This window comes from Mus caroli, unplaced genomic scaffold (assembly GCF_978045245.1).
Source record: "Mus caroli unplaced genomic scaffold, Mus_caroli_1 scaffold_8, whole genome shotgun sequence".
NCBI classification, from domain to species: Eukaryota; Metazoa; Chordata; class Mammalia; order Rodentia; family Muridae; genus Mus; species Mus caroli.
Window position 1 is genome coordinate 68,236,127 of NW_028227263.1, and position 25,537 is coordinate 68,261,663.

The 25,537-nt window shown below is 44.6% G+C and overlaps 1 protein-coding gene across 5 annotated transcripts in view; it reads left to right on the plus strand.

Annotated features, from left to right (window-relative positions):
- Ntrk3 (neurotrophic receptor tyrosine kinase 3) overlaps positions 1-25,537 on the plus strand; it is a 399,848-nt gene that overhangs the window by 38,420 nt on the left and 335,891 nt on the right. For all 5 annotated transcript variants that reach the window (XM_021166476.3, XM_029479478.2, XM_021166477.3 and 2 more), the window contains exons 2-3: positions 23,791-23,865; positions 24,493-24,564. In XM_021166476.3, the coding sequence (XP_021022135.1) occupies positions 23,791-23,865; positions 24,493-24,564 (147 nt within the window). The remainder of the gene's footprint in view (positions 1-23,790; positions 23,866-24,492; positions 24,565-25,537) is intronic.

Genomic DNA, 25,537 nt, shown 5'->3' on the forward strand with positions numbered 1-25,537 from the left:
TCCTTTGTACACAGTGTCTTTGCAGGTGTAGGTACTTGAAATGAGGTTGTACCATGCTGGGACATGTCCCAACCCCATGACCACTTGAAGACTTAGGATGCTTGAACAGAGACTGAAGTGAGACATCTACAAGTCAAGGTATGGGAAGGTTGGACAGAAACCACAAGGAGATGCTAGAGGCAAGGGAGGTTGCTCTACAACTCTCCGAGGGAACAAGACCCTGCTCACACCCCAGTTCCAGACTCCTTCAGGATTGTGAGACGCACTCTTCTGACCGACTTGTGACACATCACATGGCAGCCTCAGGAGCCCATGCAGGATTCTAGGGACATGGATGCTTGGCTATGGATACATAGCCTTATTTCAATTCCCATGGAGCTGAGTGGCCTTAGGGGATGCTCATCGATCCCTTCAAGTCTTGTTTTCATCTTTGACAGAGAGATAGGTGTTTTCTTACAGGGCTGTGTGAGCGTTGAAGTTACTCAGTGAATACATGGCATTTATAGGACCTGGCACACAGGAAGCATTTAGCAGTTGGGATTGTTATTGCAAGTCTATTTACATACTTGCCTCTGAACCCAGAGCTCTCTTTATACCAAGTGATGCTAAGTGGTCAAGTTTTGTGTCTGGCTTTGCAGTCTACTGAACTTAGAGAAGGCAATGTGCTACGAGGTATGTGGGTTACTAGGCACATGGGCTACTAGGCACGTGGGCTACTAGGCATGTGGGCTACTTGTCCTCATTTTCTTGCATTTGTCCTCATACCTCCTTCCATCCAATTCAGATTCCAAGGATAAGAGATAAGGGAAGTTGGAAGTTAGATAAGAGGTAAAGGAAGCTTGAAAGTATCTCAACATAGCCCAGGCTACCCTCAAGAGCCTTTGAATTTCTTGTTCTATGCCTTCACCCCCTGAGTGCTGGTATAAGCACATGAACTGCCACATCTGGTCTGTGTTATTCTAGAGATCCAACCCAGGATTCCATGTGTGTTAGACAAGGACCCTACCGACTAGGCTATACTCCTACCTGAGGCAGCTGTCTTCTGGCCAGGAAAGAACTGTAGTGCTTTGAGTGACTCAGACCTGGTAGAACCCAGTTTCTTTATACATAGAATATAAATGATCATCAGAGGCCTGTGTGAACATGCTGGGAAGTATGAGAATGGGAACGGGAAGGGTCTGGATCAGAATGACAGCCAGGCAGGTCTGTGTTGGAAGCAAATATATACATATGATTAATTTTAAAGTATTTTATAACTTATTCACTTTACATCTTGCTCACTTCCCCCCTTATGGTCACCTCCTTCCACAACCCTTTCTCCCATTTCCCTTTCCCCTTCTCCTCTGAGCAGGTAGGAACCCCCTTGGATATCCTCTAGGCTCATCCTCTCACTCTGAGGCCAGGCAAGGCAGCCCAGCTAAAAAAACATATCCCACATCCAGGCAACAGCTTTTGGGATAGCCCATGCTTTAGTTATCCAGGATCCACATGAAGACCAAGCCGCACATTCAGCCTGTGTATGGAAACAGAAATATTTTTACTATGGCCTGAACTTAGATGGACAGAGCCAAGTATTACTGTTTTGGTGTCAAGTGCCTTGGACAGGGTCTGCCATTGCCCTGCCTTGCTTTCATGTGGGTGTTTGTGATGGGATGTTCAGGATTTCTCTGAGTTAGCCTAGTGCGAGGTTTGCTTTGCATCTCACCCCATGCAGGGCATCAACTTTCCCACTAGATTGGCTTGGTATAGAAGCCCCTGGAGGTTCGTTGTTATCCAGCTCAGCCCAAGACAGTTGTAGGAGTGGAGCACACTACAATGCAGGCAGCAAGGGTCTGGTGCAGGAACAAGAATAACTTCTCCAAAAAATGGTACCAGCCTGGGGTTGGGGAATGCTGCAGACAGGCATAGGTCCCAGTGTGACAGCACAGGTCATCAACAGAGAGGTTCCTGGTGCACCAGTGCCCACAGTGACAAGAGCGGGCATGACCTATTACCTGTCTATTGTCTAAAGTGTGGATCGAGTCAGTGTGTGAAGTGTTTGCATGTGTCAAAGGGGTAGGGTGGAAGCTCTCAGGGGCCCGAGAAGATAGGAACTGTTTGAGCTTTTGGTGAGTGCTACATGGCTGTTTCGTTGGGATTCTTTGCGTTTGATTCATGTGTTATTTTGGGTATTTAGAAAGCAATGCATCTGGGCTGTATTCTCATAGCTTTATCCTACAAAATTGACTTTATTGAATTACAGTTTAAGTGTGTTCACGATCCATATAGAGTTGATTAAGAAAAAAGACCAAAATCACTCATTTGAAAGCACGTTTCTTTCTATTGCAGGGATATAGAAAATACATTTTCCACAATGTCACACACCATCTTCTTACAAGGATCCATGTTATTTAGATGTCCTTCTGGACTTAATGACAGAACAGTGTTTATTTCTACCAGTGGCTTCATGTAACAGTTTTTTTCTCTTTTCACTTTAGCGGCCAGGGAGTGTCTGCTTAGTGCTTGATGGCAGGGCGGGCTTCTCATGCACGGCTGTGAGCATGCACTTCTTTGTTTCACTGTAGTGGTCTATTTTACTTTGATCCTCCCCTCCACTTTTGCTGTTTTATGTTCTTTCAAATCCTTTAAAAACAAGCAGAACTCCAGGTATGTACATGAAATAATTAAAAATGTGTAATCAAACCATAGCTCAAATGGAGTGTTTATAGCAGCATTATTTTGAATAATAAGCGAAAGGTGGGAAAACAAATGCCTGTTACCTGATAAGTGCATAAGCATGTGGTATTTCTTTTTATAATGGAATATTATTCAACTGTGAAAGGGAATAAAATTCTAATTCATGCTGCAAGGTGGATGCACCATAAAAATGTCACTTGGTGGCATACAGGAGATACACAGATTTCACTCAGGAGAAAGACTCAGGATGGGTAATTCTAGAGGAGATGGGAGACTGAATATTTAATGGATATGGGCTTAGAACTGATTTGGAACTACAAAGAAGTGTTTGAATGGCATTGCGAATGTCTTAAATGACATTAAATTAAACACCAGGAAGGCAAATTTTGCATTGCACGAATGTTGCTGCAATAAATACACTGCATATACTGCATATATACACACATACACACATAATACATACATACACATATACATACACATACACATACACATACACATACACATACACATACATATACATATACACATACACACAAAATGATAGGGTTGGAGATAAGATGTGGCTCAGTGGTTGAGAGCACTCCTTGCTCATCCAAAGGACCTGGTTTTGATTTCCAGTACTGACATACTAGTTTACAACTGTCTGTAACTCCAGTACCAGACAACCCAACACTCTCTTCTGTCTAAGCAAGCACCAGGCATGCATGTGGCACACAGGCATACATGCAGGCAAAACGTTCATACACATGGAATAATATTTTCAATTATAAAATATTTTTGTGAGTGATTATCATAGAAATGACACTTTATCTATAATAACAAAATCCCTGAAAATCTGTGTTAGGCCCCTGCTAGCTTGGGCAGAAGGGGTAACCCGCTCCTCTCATTGCTCAGTGTCTGTCCCAAAGCTTCTCTCCATTGAAGATGGCCACAGTTCCAGCGTCATCCAAGGCCACAGAGTGATAGTGGCTATACTGAGTTGTTCTCTCAGGTCCATCCATCATGGCTCTTGAATAAGGGGGTGTGCTGGAAGAGCTCCCCAGTGCCGGCTGTGTGAGAATGGGCTTCAGCTTTGTCTGTGGCTTCCACACAGGTGAGGCTTCGAAGCATTTATAAACGACTTAGTTCTCAAGAGAAGTTGGCAGGGTGTCTTCAGTGGCACTGCCCAGATAAGCTTCCTCTGGCTGGTCTGATCAGTTCCTAACCACTAAGTGAAACTCAAGAAGGGACTTTAGGAACTGCACAAGATCAGAACTCACGATCACACGATCAAACGATTGCACCTCTTTCTTTTTCTTTTTTTGAAAACCTGGGCCTGGGGAGGTTTGGGGCTTCATTTTATACTGTTTTCTCATCCTCAGGATACTACTTTGGAATCAACTTCTCCTTTGACTTTCTTCCCTCCTGGGGCACCTAGGCTACTGGTGCCCTTAGGTGGTCTACTTCACCTTGGCCTTTCTAGGCCAGAAGGAGTCTCTAGGCCAGGAGGAGTCTCTTCCTTAGCATGGGTCCCCTCCAATACTCCCCCTCTCCCTTAAAGCAGTGCACCCTGAGTTTTGGTACCTCACTGTACATAGGGAAACAGATCCTGGTTTAGCATCATAGGAAGAATGGAAAGTATTTGCAAGTAGAAGTAGAAACGCCTGTTTGGAATGCCTCCTCAGGTTCTGAAGTCGTGAGCTTTGTTCTAGGCTAAGACAGTTTCAGGAAGAAAGAGTGAAAGACATGCTCACCAGCTTCTACCAGCAGTCCCCAGTGAACCTATGATTTGTCTATGAGTGCTCAGATCCACGACTGCTAGTCAAAGTCTGACTCTTAGAAATTACATCTCCCAGGCTTCCTTGACAGTGGGAGGGTCTGTCCAGGGCAAAGAGCTGATGAGAATGATGGGCAGGAGGACAGGAGAAACCCAGTGCTTCACCCTGGGTGTCATCTTGTATCTGATCAATTCCTGTATCTTGTAGTTGCAGCTTCTGCTGGGCAGCTCTGTTGTTTCTGGTCCTCCTTTTGTTCCCTTAGCAGGTGGGCTCCTTGCAGTTGTTTTCTCTGGACTGTATTGTGTTACATCTGGCTTTATAGCAAGTATACTATGCCACCAGTTTACCATCAGATTTCCTCCAGATAACACTCTCCATTTTTTTCTGGGAAGACTCTGATAAGGCTCATGGTTTAGAACAGTAACAGTCAGTAACAGAAAATTTGAACTGGGGTTTGGGGAGATGGCTCAGTAGTTAAAGTGCTTGTCAGGTAAGGACCTAAGTTTGATCCCCAGAATCCACATTAAAAAGGTCTGGGTGTTGTAGCATGCTCTTGTAATCCCAGTGCTAGAGAGAAGACAGGAAGATAGCTAGAGTTTGCTGGACAGCCAGCTTTGCTAAATTAGAACATTCTGGATAAACATGAGAGCCCCTCTCTCAATAAACATGGTGGAGCATGATTGAGGAAAGCCACCAAGGTTGACCTCTGATCTGTACACACACATGCAATACATGTACATGTGTACCTGCCTGTGTATACATGTACCCTTTCCCCATGAAAACATGCAGCCAATGAAGTCACCATTTTTTCTTTTTGCATGTTTACCTTCCCCATCAAGCTATGGGAGCACCCAGTAGCTTCTTAGAATTCAGAACTGATAGCTCAGCACCCCATTGCAGTGACCAATTTGGAAGTCTCTGCTTATTCACAGAGGAGACAATCCATGACCTATCTGAAACCACAGACAGTACCAAATCCTCCAGATACTCTGTTTTTCACTAGTCTTACACACTCATGATAGTTCTATTTATGAAGATGGCACAAAAGGAGATTACCAACAACTAATAATAAACTAGAACAATTATGACCTTGTACTGTGCTACATTCATCGCTCTTATACTGAGGAGGGGTAATACAGTTCCTGGGTGACAAGATGCATTGAGATGCATGATTTAGGGATTGCTGATGTGTTCGCTCAACACAGGAGCCTGGAGACTGAGCATCATGGTGTGGTCCTGAGACAGTCGAGCCCATAATTCAGAGAGTTTTGAAATGACTGTCAAATGTATAGCACACCTGAGGGCCTGGCTAGGCAGGTGCCAGTCAGTATCTGTTGAATGTGATGGAGCCCTGATGGTGTATCAAGCAGGTAGCAACACTTTGCTGTCTCTTCACTAGCAGCTCTGACAGCATAGCATGGTGGCATGTGTGTCAGGGGGCTTCTGTCTTCACACCTGGGCAGAACTGACATCCTGCAGGAACTTTTAGCACCTTCTGTGGTACACACAGAGTGAAAAGGAAAAGGTTTTACTTGGAGGAGATGATGGCTTCTGACACCAATGTAAAATCTGATGGAGCCTGAACATGCTGGCTCTATGAAGGATCACCAAGGGTCAGGTCAGCCAGAGATGACTTTGTGGACCGTGTAACGTCTGAAACAGGCTGATTGTAAGATAAGAAGGAATGGTCAAACTTGACTTTCCTGCATTCCCACAGTTGGTTACACTTTATGGTGTCCCCCCCACTTTGGGGACTTGTTTGATCATCGAAAGAACTCTGGAAAACAGAGCTTCTCAACACTAGCTTTTTAAAAAAATTACATTTTATTTTATTGTGTGTGTGTGTGTGTGTGTGTGTGTGTGTGCATATGCATTCACATGGGTTTGTGAACATGTGAGACATAAGCATGCATACAGAGGACAGAGGACAACTTGTGGGACTGGATTCCCTTCTTCCACTATGTGGATCCTGGTCATCAGGTTTGATGGCAAGCACCTTTATCTGCTGAGCTGTCCAGACCTTTATAATTGTGGTAGAGGAGTTTAGCAGAGTGAGGGAAAGTGCAAGGAAAGGCATGAAACCTGGAAGACCAGGTTGTTGACAGCAGCAAAAGGTTGTGCTCCAGGGCTGGGATCCTGAGTGATCAAGTTAGTATTCTAGAGAGGGGAGTTTGCACCCAAGCTGCATATTTTGTGTTGAAGATTACCTACCCTCTGAGAGCCTTCATTTAGAGCAAGAATGATAGCAACTATTCATTGCAATGGGTAGAATCAAAATGAGACTACTAGGGACAAATACATCCCGTGGCATAGAGTGTGGTTCTCATTCCAAGTTGGAGTCCAAGCTATAACGTGTCAAGGCTCACATTTACATAAATTCTGTGTCTACAGCTGGTAGGTAAAAGGTGTCTTAGTTTGGGAATCTCTTGAAGAGATTCTAAAAATGTAAATCCATGGATGGCACATTTATAGTTTGGGAGGAAATGTCAGGAAGTCCACATGAAGTTGTACAGAACTGAGATAGAGTCATAATTAGGATTCTATGGCTGTGATAAAACACCAGGACTGAAGGCAATGTGGGGAAGGAAGGGTTTATTTTAGCTTATGCTTACTAGTCTACTAGTAGGGGAAGTCAGAGCAAGAACACAAGGCAGGAACCTGGAGGCAGGAGCTGAAGCAGGGGCCACGAAGGAATGCTGACTTGCTCACCATAACTTACACAGTCTGATTCCTTATGGCTTCCAGGAACACCTGTTCAGGAGTGGCATTGCTCACAGCTGAGCTGGGCACTCCCATATTAATCATCAATCAAGAAAACGTACCGTAGGGCTGCCCACAGAACAATCCAGTGGGGGTGTTTTCTCAACAAAGGTTCCTTTGCCCCAAATAACTCTTGGTTGTGTAAAGTTGATTTAAAATGAGACAGCACAGTTAGGAAGTCATAGGGGTATGCACCACAGTGGCTGCTATGGCGAGTCAGCTAGGGTTTATTCAGAAAGAAGCTCTGTGGAAAGGGGAGGAAGCAGGACCTCAGGGATGTCCCATCAAGTGGAACCATGGAGAAAGGGGTCTGGTTTGTCCCATGATCCTCCACAGGGGTCCTTTAGGTCAAGAGATACAGATTCTGAGTATTGTACATTACCTAGCATCATAAACTAGGAGGAGGGTCAGCAGTGAGACCCACCTAGGGTCTATGTTGTGAAGTCCTCATGTTGTAATCTATAAGATCCTGGCTGCTCAGAGATTTCCTGGTAGCCATTTTTAAGCTTGTTACACTGTTCATGTTAGATTTCCTCTTTGCATCTGTGGGGTTGCACCTTGGTTTTCCAGAGGTTGGAAAGAAACAGCTGGGAAAGGGAGAGAGAATTAATAAAGAGAGATGTCAATTACACATGAGGTTAGGAGACACTGAGCAAGGCTGCCAAGTTACAGACTGGTGGAAGAGAAAGTCTGTCCTTCTTCCTTGCTGGGGTGACAGTCATGGCAGAGCACCTGGGTGGCAAGAATTAGAACAGGAGCAAGGTACTGACTGGAGGCAGCTGGGGAAGACCATTAAGGTATTTTTTTAATAAATCCAGCCCTACAGAGGATATTAGAAGGAAAACTCCAAGACATGGAGGTTAGCTACACACAAGAAGACACAGGAAATAATTTCATGCCAGCAAACACACACACACACACACACACACACACACACACACACACACACAAACACACAAACACTACCACCACCAACATCAAAATAACAGGAATTAACAATCATTGGTCATTAATATCTCGATATCAATGGACTCAATTCACCAATAAAAAAAAAAACACAGGCTAACAGAATGGATGTAAAAACAGGGTCCATCATTCTGATGCATACAGGAAACACACATCAGCAACAAAGATAGACATTATGTCAGAACAGAGTGCTGGAAAAAGACTTTCCAAGCAAATGGACCTAAGAAGGAAGCTGGAGTAGCCATGCTAATGTCTCATAAAACAGACTTTCAACCAAAATTAATCAAAAGAGATGGACAAGGAGACTTCATACTCATCAAAGGAAAAAAAATCCACCAAGGTGACATCTCAATTGGGAATACCTATACCTCAAATGCAAGGGCACCTATATCTGTAAAAGGTGCACTCGGAAATATGATCTGCAGAATCCTGGATTTTCTCTTGGAAGCATGCTATCTTCTACAGAGGAAGGGGGTGGGTTAGAGAGTGATTTAGTGCCTCAGTCACGTTTGTGTCTCTAAGCTGCTATTAAAAGCTTTGTATGCTGTACACCAGCATTTATTCCAGGAGCCTAAAAATGAAATCCTCTGGGGACAGGCCCAAAGCACTGGGCCTCTGGGGCGCCTTGGCTGCTTCCATGGAAAGCTTTACACGGTGGTGCCCTGACCCTGTGTTGTGCCTCCTGCAGTGTTGGGTCTCCTGAGGTATCCCCATTGGTCATAGCTAATCTCTCACATGTTCAAGGATCCCTTCATACCACAGAGGTGCTAAAAGTGAGCATGAAGAGTGGGGGACTGTTCAGGCTTGTAGGTAAAGTAAGAGGAAATTCCCCCCAGGGACACCAGACATCAGGATGAAACAGCTGACACACAATTGGTGCTATCTAAAGGATGAGTTGAGTTCTCAATCTTGCTGATGACATCATCCTGACTCAACCAGCCCTGCTCAGGTTTTAGAGGTGAACCTACAGAGTAAAGATGCCCTGGGTTGCTAGCTGGGCTAGGCAGGAGGGAACCAATGGAAGATGTCTGGCCTGGAAGGACTTCATGGTCAGAGCTGTGGGTTGGGGGTCAGCTCAGTGGACAGATAGGATCATGAGAAATGCTTTGAGAATTTCTGCCTTCTTCCTTTTGACACATAGGGGCAGGAGCACTGTTTGAGGTGAGACCTGGACTTTTGATGTGGACCAAACTCTGCCTCCCTAAATTTTAGGTTTTCCTTTTTCATGCATACACAGGGGAGGGCACCATCACTTCGGAAGGAACCAATCTTTATTTTAGCAGTCAGTTATGCACATCTGCTTTGCCACACCCCAGGATCCTCTTGTGAACCACACTGTTATAGACCTCAAGATGGGGAGTACCTTCAAGGCAGAGGCTGAAGCTGACTTTTCCTAGTTTCCCAGATTTTGGAGTTCTAGGATGTGCCACCACTTTGACCTTGAAGTTTCTACTCTGCAGAATCAGTCGCAGAGTACTGGGCTCCTTGCTGCTGCATCAAGCTCCTGGCCACCGCTGCTTATCATCCTTACTACATTCCCCTTTCCTGCCCCTCTGTGAGATCCTGAGGGGAGTCTCAGCCTCCATTTGCTGATTTGAATGATCTTTTAAGGATCTGAGGGTGAAGCTGGCAGCTCAGGAAAGAAGAGACAGTACAGCATCCATGTCACTTTTAGCATGAATGTTGAGTCTAGAGTCCTGATTGACATTGGAGATATTTAGATAAAATACAAGGACCCCACTCTAAGGATCTAAAGCTGTGGGTCTGGGGAGATGGGCTTGTTAGTACAAGAGGACATCATCATTGGTGTCCTGTGAGGAATTGGCATTTGCTGGCACACCAGTTAAGACTGTGAATTTGTTTAAACTTCAGTCTACCTTCATAGCTGTGGGTAACCCCTGTAGCTGACTATACTCCAAATGTCAATCATTGACTCCCTCTTGTTGCCTTCCCGCCTCACCCTCACTCTGTCCCTTGATTTAGGAACAAAGCTTAGAAGGAAATATGGGGTACTCTGATCCAACATGTTAGGCAGTCTGCTTTGCTCTGTGTTTGTACTCTACCAGAGATAAGCTATTTTCTTTTAAAGCAAGTATTTGTGTATGTGTGTGACTGTGTCTCTCTCTCTGTGTGTCTGTGTCTTTGTGTGCAGTATATGTGTTCTTGTGTGTGTGCGTGTATATGTGTGTGTTCATGTGTGTGTATTCATGTGTGTGTGTGCACATGAATACGTGGAGGCTGGAGCTCAACCTTGAAAGTCTTCCTTTAGCATGGTCCACCTAATTTTCTTTTTGAAGTAAACTCCTCTTACTAAATCTAGATCTCATCAGTTGGTCAAGATGAGTTGGCCAATGAGCTCCATGAATAAGCCTATCTCTGCCATTGCCCCTTTCTGAAGTACTGGGGCTATGGAGTTACCTGTTTGTTTGTTTGTTTTTTGTGGGTTCTTTGGATTTGAACTAAGGTCCCTGTGCATGTGTGGCAAACATTTTACACACTGAGCCAAATTTCCAGCTCCTGAGATAACTTTTAAATGCCTAGAGATTTCATTGATTGATTGATTTGTGTGTACCCACTTGTGCATTCATGTGTGCCATGGTACATGGATGGAGGTTCGTGGGCAACTTGCATGAGTCACCTTCTCTTCTTCTACCATGTGGGTCCTGGGGATTGAATGTGCATCTGAGGGTCATCGGGCTTGGAAAGCAAGCACCTTTACCTGCTGAACCATCTTGCCATTCCCCAAATAGTTTTTTAAAAGTTAGCACATACACAAAGTAATAGACTTCATTATGACTTTTTTTTTTAATGCCTGTGTGCCATTATTCATCTTTCTCCACCACTCAAATTCACTTCTCCAGATAGCGCCTATTTTAAATATCAGTGCCAGCTCTATGACAGGGGCTTTGCAACCTGGGAAAGGGGTCCCAGGAAAGGATATTATAAGGTAGGGACACCTGGGATGAGTTTTGAAGAACAAGGAGCCAAGGAGCTTGTATGTCAGTCAGCATGTTTTTCGCCGTCCTGTTTTGTGCATTTCTGTCCTTTCACGTTGAACTTCAGCCTATTCCTAGACCTTGGACAGCTCTTCTCTGCTTCTGAATGGAGCTAGCTTCCGCTGGGTTCCACTCTGGGACTCTGTGTGTGGTCTAAACACTCTCACTGAGCTGAGCGGAGCACCGAAGTGCAGGAGACAAGAGGGCAAACAAAATAAATAGAAGGCATCCGTCTTTGTTGTCAAGGAATTTTTGCTCTCATGGGGGAAGCCAGGCAAATAATGCCGAGTCTCACAGGTGACAGGCTCACATACATACATCAGCAGCTGCACAGAAATAATTCCCCAGTAATTGGAGGGTGATGCTGGGATCACGGAGTGACTGCATCTGGGTGGTGATGGGTGGTTTGATAAAAGCTTAGTGGAGAGGAGAAGATGCATGTATCAGAAGCCCAGAAGATGTTCAGCCACACAGAGACTCCCTGGCCTGAAAACCTAGGGGCTGCCAGGAGCAGGAGCATAGCTCTAAGGAAGCATAAACATGCCAGATCTGGGCAGCAGGTGTGTCTTTGGCTAGCGTGTAAACTGGAGGCTGGGTTCTGAGTGGGGGAGAATGAAGCTTGGTAGAATCAGACATAGAGGAGACTGCATCCTCATCACACCCACAGCCACTGCAAGCTACACACAGAGGCACCATAATGGTTGCTCTTTACCATCAACTTAAATGAATTTAGAGACACCCAGGAGTCTGGGGAGGCTCTTTCCAGAGAAGGTTAACCGAGAAGGGAATAGCTACTCTGGATGTAGATGGTATCACCCACAGGCTGTGTGCTTAGATGGAATGAAAGGAGGGAAAGAGTGAGGCCAGGTGAGTTCCAGCATCCTTTCCCTGCTTGACCATGAAGAAACCTTTTGCCACAAGCTACTGCTACAATGATGTTTTGTGCTCATGTGTACAGGCCCACGCTCAGTGAACTGAACTCTCTGATACTGTGATCCATAATGCAGCCTTCCTCTTTTCAGTTGTTTCTGCTGATACAGTGACCCAAAATAACAAATACAGTCATTCTTCCTGCCATAGTGGCCCAGGTCCCTGACTTCGATTCTTACACAATCCATGGGCCAATTTCCTTTTTGGAAGAGAAGATAAACATTCTTTGAACTCTAGCATATTAAAGGTGACATGTTGGGACTGTTACCAGCACCGTTTAAATTCATCCATATGATGCCTTTATGAGATGGCACTACTGTTTCCATTGTATAGAAGGGAAAGCTGAGGCCACAGGAGATGACCTTGTCTCATCAGTAGCAGATGAGAGTTAAGATCACTGCTGGCACCAAAGCTCATCAAATTTTCACTGTGCCAATCTTCTTCAAAAAGTCCAGGGAGAAACAGGCTTTCGAGGTTCTTGACAGGCTGATGTCTCTGTTGACGTGAGCACACCTCCCTGAGTAGCTTGGCTTTCATGTGATGAAAGGGAGAGAAGATAGAGGAAGGAGTGGGAGAAGAGTCACAAAAGCCGTTGTTCAGGTCCCATGACAGCTCCTGACTCTCAGCTTCACTGTGGATCTGCACCCTAGGGAACCACTGCAGTTGTGCAGGTGGTACACAGAGAGCTGGAAAATCTGTCACTCCCCTCCAAGGGTCTACAGCTCCTTACATCAAAGAGTTTCCAACAGGTTTAGAGCTTTTTAATAGAAATTATACTTTAGTGAGAGAGCAATTTGTTTGCCATCAGGGAAGTCTTGAGCCTGCCAGGAACATGTTCAATGTTATTTTGAGAAAGTGGAGCCTTAGAAGAGATTACAATATGAAGATTAGAAGTTGAAGGGTCTGTTAAAATATCACTATATGCTTTTGAGCATAATTGTCTCAGACACAAAGATTAAATAAATCATTAGAAGTACAAGGAAGGAGATACTGGTGGGACTTGAGTCTGGGAGGGAAGATGTCAGAAAGCCTCTTGAATAGATATGATTTATAGATGGTACTCTCATTGCCCTCTATATACTGTGACCATGGCAGACATCACTAATTGATCATAGTCTGTGTTCCATATTCTACTACAGATTCCTGAACTCAGCAGTCTTGCTAACTCACTGGCATTGTGCTATGTTAGATTTCCTCATAGTTCCTGCCATGTTGGTCAGGAGGACTCAGAGAAGTATTGGGGAGATTTCAGATTTTAAGAACAAGCTGTTTTGTTCATATTTGCTTTCTGAATTTGAGGGGAATGCGTATAGTGATAACAAGAACTCCAGGACTGGAGACAGGTTAGGCATGAAGGATGTAGATTCAGAATTGGAATTAATCTCTAATTAGTAGTAATTGAAGTCATGTGAATAGAGAGACCATTTCCAAAAGAGTGAACATATGGGGAAAAGAACAGATGGTTTATTGCTGAAGGGGAGGAAAATGGTTACGAGGCTAGAGCTGGGGAGAAAGGCCACAGAACATTTCCTTCACTTGGTGAGGAAAGAAGCCCATCTTCCAGGCTTCCTCCATGGAGCCCTTAGAAACTCCAGAACCACTCTGATAAAAACTCAGAATCCTTCCTTTCCTTTAGATTCTGAATGAAAACCAATGAATCAATGAATCCTCTTAAAGCATCTGGCTTCTGGGACAGCCTCCCTCTTGCAGGTCCTGTGTATCCCTCTTTTGTTGAGGTCTATCCCATTCTTCATTCCACTTATAATTTTTTTACCTCGTTGGCCTGCTCACATTTCAGCCTCATGTGTGCAGAGCAGGGAGCCAAGAACCGTGAATGGCATCTTGTCTTTCTGATGGTTACCTTGACTAATCACTCTGACACTTTCAGGTTCTGGGATAATTATTCCTGCAAAGTCAAGGTTCCCCCTTCCTCTCAGTGACCTGGAATTACCCTCTAACAATAAAAGCGCCCTGAGCTCTGGAGTGACTTCTCCACATTAACTCTGAGACACAGTTGCAGTGAGAAAATCTACCCTTTTAATGGGGGAAAATATTGCCCTCGTAAGTCTTTATGCAATGCACTTGAGCTTAATGCTCACTTACCAATTTGCCTTTATAACTTCCATGTTGAGTGAATTAAGTCCTCCATGCGGGTAGTTATTAAGGAAGTGATAAGTGTTTTATAATTTAGTAAAGGGTGGCCTGGCCATTTCATATTTTTCTAAGGAAATTGACCACCCAAAAGGCAGTGCTCTTAGAACCCCCGAGGGCAACTGATCTTAGGATTAGAGCTCACACTGTCACATCCCTTTCCAGGCAGCTGCTTGTGCTTGAGTGAGACTCATCTTTTCCGTCAGGCTTTCTTCTCCAGGGACCACTGAGGAAGAAGGGTCAGAATCATTGTCTGTGCCCTACCATGGGCTCTGCCCATTCCTTTTCTGTCCTGGTTCAAAGCTAAGATGACTAACAGGGTCTGGTGTTGAATGACCCATTTTACTCTTATCTCCACAGAGGAGTTCACTTTCCTGGGACACATGAATTCCAGCCTCTGCTCTCAATGCACAAGCACTGTTTTGTTCATGTTTTAGTCTCTTTAGACAGCTGGAAAAGATGCTGATGCCCCTGAAGACCTTGGTAGCCATAGCTTTTTCAAGATTTGATGTAGGGTCATCATGTTCTGAGCAGGAGCAGTCAGTTGTTTATGTTTTCTGATACATGCCAGGACCTGGGCTGCTTTAGGTTGAACAAGACCCAAATTGTGTTTGCTTTCCTGGACCTTGCACTCCACCACAAGAGAAACACTATACACAAGAAACTGCAAAAGGGAGGGATTGTGACTACCATGATGAAGTGAATATGTAGGGCATCGTTATACAGTCTTGGTGCTATTGACATTGGAGTTTGGAAAAAAAAAAACTTTGTTATGGGGGATTATCCTGTGCACTGCAGGTCTTTACCCACGAGATTACAATGCCATTTCCCAGTAAAGGCAAAATGTCTCTAGGCATTGCTATATGTTTTCAGAGAAACATGGCCACCCTGGATTGATGGCTATTCATCTAGTAGAAGGTTATAGCAAATGATTGTTGCTAGGTTGGCCACTGCAGCCAGTGACATGTTAGGAGACTCTTTAGTGACATCTTAGCTAAAGGAAGCAGCCAATGTAAAGGCCCTGCTGGAGGGAGGGTTCTTGGGGTCCTGGAGAAAAGGCAGGATACCACTGAGGGAAAAGGCAATTGAGATAAGAGGGAGCTTTGTTTGAGCTGGGGATGAAGGGGTATGAGTCACATCACATAGCACTTTGTTGGTCTTCATGAGGTCTGAATTTTATCACAGCTGTCAAGTTCAGAAAATAAAATCACTGGAAGTTTGAGTCCTGGTTTGTTTATGTTCAAATTTATCAGGAGTTTCAAAAATGCTCATGCAGGCTTCTGTGTGGAAGACGGATTTACTCAAGTGAGTGGAAGCAATGGCTGTGTTTTGGAGAAAGTGATCTTTGTGAGAAGCAATGGTGTAGGCTCTTAATTGGACTTACTGACAGCTTAGATGCTGTGATGGTGGGTGGTAGAGTTTGGTTTGTACAACTGAAGGTTGCTGATGCAATTTACTGAGACAGAGAAAACTCTGAAGTAGCATGTAAGGACTACTGTTGGATCCGATAAACCACGATATGAGAACCTGAAGTAAGAAAACGGTCTTGCTAGAGGCAGCCATTGAGGCGGTGACATCATATAGATGGCACTTACGACAAGCACCTGGCTGAGATCATCTTGGCCATGAGGGGAATTGGTGAAAAGAAGAACCTTAGGGTAAGACCCAGAAGACCCTGGCATTTAGGGATCTAGATATAGAGGATCAACAAAGGAGGCTAAGAAGGGATGTCTAAAACAGGCAGCAACCCAGAACTGTGCAGCCAAGACTACCAGAAATACAGCATGTTTCAAGAAAGAGAGACAATGGTGAAGAGTCGGTTGGAGTCACCAACATGAGAAATGCTGGCAGCCTTTTCAGTGTGGTTCCTATAGTGCAGAACAGAGACAAACGAAGTTGAAATATCAAAGAGAGGGGAGGAAGCTGGGTCTCTGACTGTGGATGAATCTTTTGAAAATATTTGCCACAAGGAAGGGTATAGGGCATGAATTGGTGGCTGGGGACCATGACCTCAGACATAGACTCCAGAGGCAGCTGTGTATTTGAGTCTTTGGAAGCTTCAGGGCTATCTTCTTTCTGTTCCTTGCTCCATGATCCCTCAGAGTCCCTGCCATATTTAAGACATTACTTCAGCCTATACTCTAAGCCACATCTTTCTTAGGGGCTCATCAGGATAATGTGGGGTCAGACTTGAGCTCTGGTCTACTCAATGGATCAGAAATCAGGGCCATTCAGGCAATCAGCATTGGGGCCATCGTGTGTGGAGGAAGGGCGCCCTCCTGGAGGCTTTCGAGGTACGTATTTACCCTGCAGCAGCCGCCCTGACTTGAGATTCTGGAAATAAGTGGAAAACAAGACAGATCCAATTGCTGTTCCCATGCATTATGGTTCTAGTGTAGATGCCTTTATGTCAAAATGTAATAAAATAATCAAATAAGACTATTATACATGGCTATTAAGGCCACAAAGGAGACAAACAGAGCTTGTGCTCGAGAAGAACTGGAGGAGAGATGGGGGTTGTGAGCACAGAGGCATAGAGGGCTGGCTTCTCTGAGCACGGGAGACTTCAGAGAAGACCTGGAGGAATTAAAGGAGTAAGGGAAGTACTCCCTGTAGAAGGTCCTGGTGGGAATACTCCTGCTTCATAGCAGGAGCAGAAGCCAGGCCAGTCTGGCTGGAGCTAACCCAACAAAGGGAGTGTGTCCAGAGGAAGGGCCCCACTGGCACGCTCATGGTCTTGCATGCCATGGCCTGATGCTTGGGATTGTTGTAATTGTAAAAGGAAGCCTTGGAGGCTTTGATCCCTCTGGCATATGGACTGATGAAAGAAAAGAATGAAAACACTGGAGGAGATTGAAAGTGGTGGTATTTTGGCACGACCGTAATAGGCAAGCTGGGGTCAGTATGCCACAGCAACCCAAATGAGAGCAATGGGAACAGAGATGCAGATAGACTGGGGAAGGGAGAAGATGGCAGTCAGACCAGGGGTTAGGACAGAAGAGTCTGGACTCCAAAGGGAACAGGTTGACTGGCTGGTAAAATCTCACTCTGGGGAGTTAATCTGTGTTAGTGGGGAAACAGAGGGACCATGCTCTTTGATCTTTTCTTGTTAGGGCATAGCACCTAAGCACCTGAAGAGCACAGGTGTGCACACATACTTTCTTCATTCCTGGCACGGGCTTTGGAAATAATCAGGAAACCAGAACAGATGCTGTCTCTCCCATCTGTTAGCCTTAGGATCCGAATGCGCTTTTCTGTATCTGAGGGCGGGTCCCAGATGTGGGGCTGGCTTGCCATGGTCCCTGGAACACACATGCTTGTAGGCTGGTGTGCTAATATCTTGGCACACTGGAGTCACCATCTCAAGCCATCCTGCTCCCCACATCCCATGCTCCCCTGGCTCTCGTGTCTGGTTCTCCAGGCATCCAATTTCCCACTAGCAGCTCTCGAGGGAGAGAGCTGGTTGCTTGGCTAGTATGCTCTCAAGCAGCTCCTCCCCAGACCCCTTGAGGCCTGAACTTCATGGAGCTGTTGTTCTGGAAGGTTTGTTTATAATGCTAAACATAACAGATAATTGAAAGTTAAGCTGCTGTCTGGATCACGAGGTATAATATGGCTAGATAACAAACAAATCAATTTCCTTATTGCCCCATAAGCCTTCAAAGTCAAATAAATGCATGGCACATTGTGCATATGTAGAACCTGACACACATGCACACACACACACACACACACACACACACACACACACACACGGATGTGGGTTCTAATGCTGACTCATTAGGAAGTAAACTTGGAGGCTCATCTCCCCAGCAGCCAACTTACATTTCTGGTCAGGCCCCATTATTGGAACAAGACTTAGTGGACCTTGGGTTTATCTGGAGATGGCCTAGAGAGAAGAGACATTTGTATATAACCTTGGTTTTTGAAGTTATTTAGTTCAGTGATGGAGGAGTGGGGAACTTATATATGAAAAAACAAAAACAAACACAAACAAACAAACAACAACAACAAAAAACAAACCACCTACCAAGAAACAATGATTTTAACTATCCCTTTCCTGGAGACCAAGTCAAGAATAGATACAATGAATGCAATGATAGTGAGCCTGTTATCACCAGATGAATATGGATTATGACTTCACCTCCTGGAAAACACCACTTATATGGAAACCCCAGAGATCTAGAAAGAGAAGGGAAACAAAGAAGAAGTATCTAGTGTTCGTGTGTGTGTGTGTGTGTGTGATTTATTTTCAAATTCTTTGAAACCCTTTCCAGCTGTGGTGTAGGGTTATCAAGAGAGTGTGACTCAAGCTCTGTGTGCTGTCTTTGAGAAGTCAGAGAGATATGGTCTGCATTTTAGGGAGAGGGGAAAAAAAAGATGTAGCAAGGAACTTGACAATGTGAAGGTTTTACATTTAAATTTAGTTGTCTGGAAAGTTTGGTTCTGAAGAACAGCTCATTAATAGCGGTGTGAAGTCACGTTGAAAAGAACAGCAATGTGACAGAAAGGGAGGAGAGAGAAAAGGTTGGAAAAGAGGCAGTGTGGGGCCACTGTGTCTGCAGGAAGGGTGAGACCAAGTCCAACCCACCAACTTCCTGCCTGGGGAGGGTACCCTGCCTCTCTTGTGGGCTTCCTTGTGCCTTCTTTTCCTCTGGTTATATGGCAGCAGATGTCTCCATGTTCTAGAATTTTCTGGATAGATGACTACAGACATTAAATACTGGGATCATAAAGGAAACAGGACATATTTTTTAAATTAAAATATGGACCACCGTGTCTGTACCAACTAATTTTCAGACTCTTGGAGAATGCCAGGTCATTTCCATATTGGCTCAAGTAAAACGGAAAGCAGCAAAGAAGGAGATGGGACAAAACATCATCTAATTTATTCAAGCACAAAAGGTCCGTGTATCCTCAATTAGTACTTAATTTATGCTTTGTCGTATTCCAGAACAGGATATGAATCAGGAATTCATATCCCTTGGTCCTGGGTCTCTAGGATTCAGAGATGCTATTGTGCATTATGGAGAGGGGTTAGGTTTCTCTCGTGCTGTGGAGGAGTTGAATAGTCACCTCTTGACTATACTCTATCCAAGCTATATCCTATGAGATCCATCTTGACTCCAGTGGGATTTTCTGAGCTGCACCCATAAGTCCTGTGTGAGTCCTGGAGTTTGTGTTGTCTTGGACCTTCACATTTTGTCACACTCCTTGGAAGAGGGGGTGTGCACGGGGTCCTGTCAGAGTGGTGGTTTTGCAGTTTCACGAAGAGACAATGTGGAAGCTTAGGCCTGGAAACTGAGATGAACATGGGAGAAGGTTCTTGGCAGGTAGATCTCATTGATAACTTGGTCATCTCCTTGACTTGAGAGGGTCCTGAAAGCCATCACTTTTGAATTTCCCTCCGAGACTCACTGGTATAAGAGCAAGCCTTTTGTTTTGGCCCATAGTGTTTGATGCAGAGCAGTCATTTCCAAAAATGACATTTTAAGCCATGGGACTCTACTAGTTTCGATGACAACTTGGGCAGGTGCTTTATGTGATAAGGCAAAGGTCTTCCTCTCAGAGCCGGGGATTTCTGGGACACTACTTTGCCAACAAGGGTCTATTCTGTCTGTCTCATTCCCCTACCCACCAGACATTAGTGTTATTCTTTCCCCAGTTGTGACAATCAAACTCTCCCCTGGGAGGCAAAATTACCTCCTATTGAGAATTTTGCTGTAAACTTCATAAAGTGGGAACAATTGATATAAGGTGAGGGAGAGAGCCCAGGTTCAGTTCTTTGGTTTCTCTCTACCATCCCTCCCTTGCTACTGATTGGAGAAGGGACACAAGTAGAGAAACAGGACTGTGGGTCCTTATGGGGGCCCTAATTGCCATATATTCTTTTATCTTCCACAATCATTGAAATCTCTTTGCTCCTGACCCTACAGCAGGCCTTGTGAGACATTTGTAGGGAGAGCCAGTTTGGCTCCTGTCACTCCTGCACCACAGGGTTTACTTAAGTCCTGACCTTTTAAAAATGTATACGTATTGAACTGGAATACCCAGAAAAAGCAATGGACATGAAGAACCCCATGTACTGGCACTAGGTGCTGCCTCCCTAATTTGGCATTAACAAAACCATACCAATTGTAGTCTCTTACCTCATCCTATTCATTTATTATACTTTTTAGAGCCAGCCTTTTCCACTGATAATTGTGGCTTCTAATAGCAGTCAGCACAGTTACCATAAGTGACTTGCCTTGTTTGGTACCAAGCAATGAGTCATAGAAGAATTGGCAGGAGCCAGCCAACATCATTCGCAAATGTCAAGGCTGCACCTTCCCTGGCATGCATCTTCTCTCTCCTGCCCTCGCCCACCATAGGGATTTTCTTTCTTTTAAAAGTCAGCATATATATATATATACATATATATATATATATATATATATGTATATATTCATTTTTGATGTTGTTGTTGTATAACCTGGTGCATGTGTGTGTGCGCGCACACACAGGCCTGTAAAGACAACCTAGAAGAATTAGTTCCCCCCTTTTCATCTTGTGTACTTCTAGAGATTAAATTCAGGTTGTCAGACTCAATGCCAAGTGTTCTGTACCTGGTGATTCACAAGTGCTTTCTCGAGGTTGTTTTCCTGGAAGTCATGAATGACAGGTTTTCTGTCCTTCTATCCTTCTGCCGTGATGGGTCATTAAAGTCAAAGATGACCTTATTCTTTTGCAATAAAAAAGTCTATGGCCAAGAAATGACAACTTCTACCAGAAGCATGATGCTGTCTGTACTCAAAAACTAAGGAACGACGTCTCATAAAATCCCCTTAGCTTATGTCTTCCAGGGACTTCTATGTCTCCAGCCCTGCAAGAGCTCATGGTTGTTGTTGTTGATATTGCTTACCAGTAGTATTTTGTGGTACTGGGATTGAAGTTGGGGTCTTGGTCTCAGGTAAGCTAGATGAGGCACAGGGCTTCATCCCCACCACTCAGCCCCTTGTGAGCTCTTCAACACACATCTTCAATTCCCATGTCATTGCTATGAGGCTGGCAGTTCATTATCCCCATTTGACAGCTGGGAAAAGGAAGGCACAGACAGGTGAGGTGGCAGGACAGGGTGTGATTGGTGGAGCACTCCTGGGGCTAGGATTAGCACTCTGGTGCTGCCTTGCTCTTGGCAGGGCCTGGCAACCTTTTTCCCCATAAAGGGCCAGAAAGTAAATCCCAGCCTTGTAGGCCATATGGTCTGTGCAGCAACGATCCAACTTTGCAACTTGAAAGGGGTGTAGACGACAGTGAAGAGATATGAGCACAGAAATGCCGATTTTTATCTAGTTCTCACAGGTCATGATGTATGGTTTTCCTTTGATTTAAAAAAAAAACCAAAATATGAAAATGAATCTTAGTTTTGAAGCTATACAAATGCAAACAGTTGGCTGAGTTTGGCCCCGGCCACTGTTCCAGAACCCTGACCTGTAACCAGTCTGCAATGTGGCTGCGATACTGCTCTTCCCTGATTGAGAAGCACCAGAGGATGCTGGAGATATTATTTAATGTACTGGAGGTCTCCATACTGATGCTTCACTAACTTGTCACTTCTCAGTGTATGTAGGAGTCAGGAAGGGTCCATTTATAAGCACAGATCATAAAGACTGAAACAAAGTTTCAGGATGTAGGGATTGACATCTCTGCCACCATCAAAACACATTTATGAGATGCAACTAGGGGCCAAGAAAAGTGATTTCACTTATTTAAACAATCTGATTTATAGCTACTTGTTAGAAACAGTTCCATGTAGGAAGCTGGGCCCCCATGAATGCTGAATAAACATTGTGATCTCCTTGGTATTGGACATGGCCCATGGCCCAGGAAGATACACTGGAGAGGCTTAGTGGCACAGGTGGTCTTAGTCCTCTTGGCTTTCCTTACATCTGAAATGTTGTCAGTGTTCCTACCTCGGTGAGACCAGGGCATGAAAACTGCCTTGAAACCATGAGGCTTCCAGAGAGAAGGCATTAGAGTTAGAGGCCAATGCCAACCTGGCCACCTGGTCAATGTCCCCAGCAAATGCCAGTGCTTCTGGCTGCTCCATGGGGGCTCTTGGAGAATGTGTTTCAAAATGGGCTCTTGGCATACCTTGTCACTGTGCAGCTCTGAAATGCTGCCAGGAGTCCTGGCAGCCACAGGCACACTGCCTTTTTGGCTCTAGTTGGACTGAGCGGCAGATGGCAGAACCACTGGTGTGGTCGGGCAAGGGAGGAGCTGTCTGGGGAAAAGTAATGGTCACTTTTCTGGCCAGAGTGTGCCTTGAGTAACTATATTCTTTAATGAAATGGTGCTGAGACCTTTTATATATCAAAACCTCTGGTTATGGTATCAGGAGGCGTCAGGTCCTAAGTTGGGATGAATCATTTCCTAGGATCTTCTGCTACCTCATGGAAGGTCATATTTCCTACACTATTAGAACAACAAAAGGGTCTTGGTGATCAACAACAGAATGGTTTTCAACTTGGACATGCCAAAAGCAGCAATGAAGGAATATTTGACCCTTGTCACTGTCAGGAACTAATAAAAATTAGACACATATTCATGATGAAAAATCTCTTCATAACAACAGTCTTGAGTTTCTTTGCTTTGAGCTGAAGTTTATGCATTGGGTGGTTAACACTGGTTTGCATGTGTTGATAAAGAGCTTCAATTAACAGTGACTTTTTTCTCTGATTAATCTGAGAATATGAATTAATTATTACTTAATAAATATAGTCTTCTTGCTAGACACAAACCTCTTTAAGATGGAGGTCTCGAGGGAAAGGCCTAGAAAGAGATCTTGGTGGTGAAAAGACGAGGAGTTGAGGTGGTAGGGTACCTCTCCTTCGCAAAGATACAGGAGACTCTGATTGGTTAATGTGCATGCTTAATCTTCGTTCAAGTCTCAGAGATGAAACTTGAGCCTAGTTGCCATGGCACCCTCTTCCTACCTCCCCATGGTGCCTCTGAGTGCCCCATCTCTGTAGCTGCTTTTCTGTGCATCTCAATCCACTGGTTTTCTTGAGCTCCAAATGGAATGAACCATGGTTATGCAGATAGAGTGTTCTTCTGTGCCCTGGTGGGTGCATATGTCTTCTTTATCTTGTTTGCACAGAAGCCATGCCCTTAGGCAAGCCACACCCCTCCCTAAACCACATCATTTATATTGTATTTCTGTTCAGGCATTAAGAATATGAAAGAGTCTAAAAAGAGCCCGACTTTAGAAAATCCTGAATAGAAACAAGAAGGAAGTAAATTGAGTCAAAAATTTGAGGAATGGGTTTAAAGGGTTCTCGAGCTGGGGATAGATGCTAAGCACTCTGTCCTTAGGCTATACACTTAGAAGCCATGAGTCCTTCACTCCTATGGTGAACCCCACCATCCAGAGGGGAGAAGCTGAACTCAGGGTTAATTGGTGATTTGTCAGAAGTCATGGCTCCTGCTCCAGGCTTCAAGCTCATGTCTGACTCTAAAGCTGGTACGCCACCTCTTGCTGTAGTGAACTGACCTTTTCTGTCTTCCTGCAGACACATAGAGAACTGGCGAGGCCTGCACACACTCAATGCTGTGGACATGGAGCTCTACACAGGACTCCAGAAGCTGTGAGTACACCAGGGTGGCTTGCTAGGGGACGATTGGGATGCTGCCTGTCATCTGAAGTAGTAGTAATGGAAAGCCTGCTGTCTCAGTGTTTCTTCTCACGAATCCTTTTTGGGGATGGTTGGCATCACCCATTTTGAGGATGTTAGGAGCCACCTTGGTCCAAACAGGCCTGGGGGGGAGGGGCGGTTCCCAAGGTTAGGATTTCAAGGTTGCTCTGCTCCAAGGCATTCTGGGAATGTGTTTATCCTTCAGCTCTGTGCTTGGCACAACCCTACACTCTATCCCCAGCATTACATTCCCACTAACCACTACAGTGGAGTTCAGTGTTTCAAACATGGGCAACCAAATGTGAGGAGAAAGTGGAGAAAGCATAAAGAGACTGAAGCCTCCTTGTCTCTGGAGCACCAGGTGCCCTGATTCTCAATTGCTGGTTAGAATGGGTAGTAATTAGCACCCAGCAATGACTGCTTATATCCCAACCTTCACCTAGTCTCCATAGGAATTGGGTTTATATCTCTCATTGAGCCCACATTTGGCAATCTAGGGTCATTAGTAATGAAGGGGTCTTGCTTTATTTCTGGCTATAACCCCTGGGTTTATGCTAATCATCTTTTTTCTCTGTTTAGGACCATCAAGAATTCTGGACTCCGGAACATCCAGCCCAGAGCCTTCGCCAAGAACCCCCACTTGCGTTATATGTGAGTAGAACTGAATTTTTGGAGAGGGTGAGGGGGTACATGCAAGGAAATAGTCCTGAACAATGAAGTTGGCTTTGATATTTGTTGTCCTTGGCCAAATCCTTTAACTTTCTTAGGCCTACAGTTTTACTTTGGGATTTGGTAACCTCAGAAGGTTTCAGAAGGAAGCCAGAGCTGAGTAGGTGAGCCTCCAGGCTTCCAAGTGTTTACATTTTTCAATAAAGGAATTTGGGATTTTATGGGAATGTAAATAACAGGGCTCAATGTGGACAGGACTCTATTGAGAGTATGTGTAGGATTGTAGGTATGTGTTTGGAATTACAGAAAAAAGGAAAGCAAGACCAGACCAAGTGTGCCTAAGAAGAGTTTAGGTTCAGTAAGAACTGGGAGAAGTGGAAACATCCGCATAAGATCACAGGCCTTAATTTGAGATGGGACAGAGGAGACATGCTCATGGTTATCTGTCTGCTTGTGCCTCCCTCACCCTGACTTCCCTCCTGGCTGTGACTGACTAGTGGGATGGCTTCTTAGGACAGTGGTTCTGGCTTGACCTTGCAGGAATGACATCATCCATGTTGATGCTTCTTCTCCAAGTCTAGATCTGGGTAGGTAGACTATAGGATTTGGAGGGAGGAAAGTCATTTCTTGTGAAGCAAGGGACCATGAAAGGAAGCCCAGTAAGTGATCAGGGACAAGTCAACTGGCAATACCACAGAGATACACTTGTTCTCTGGTTCAGCTCTTTCTCAAGAAGAATAGCCATGTGAACCTTCAGTTGGTTTGCCCCCAAAGAGCAGAGAGTATACATGAACTGGATGGTGTAGCATCTGCTACAAGTGGGGAGGAAACAGAAGACCTCCTGGCAGGTTGACTAGTCTTTCTTTTGGGTACTGATAGTTGGCAATGATAAGGAAGAGAGCTTGCTGGGTAGAAATCTTGTATATAAGAAAAGCAGAGCTTCTAAAAGATGTGG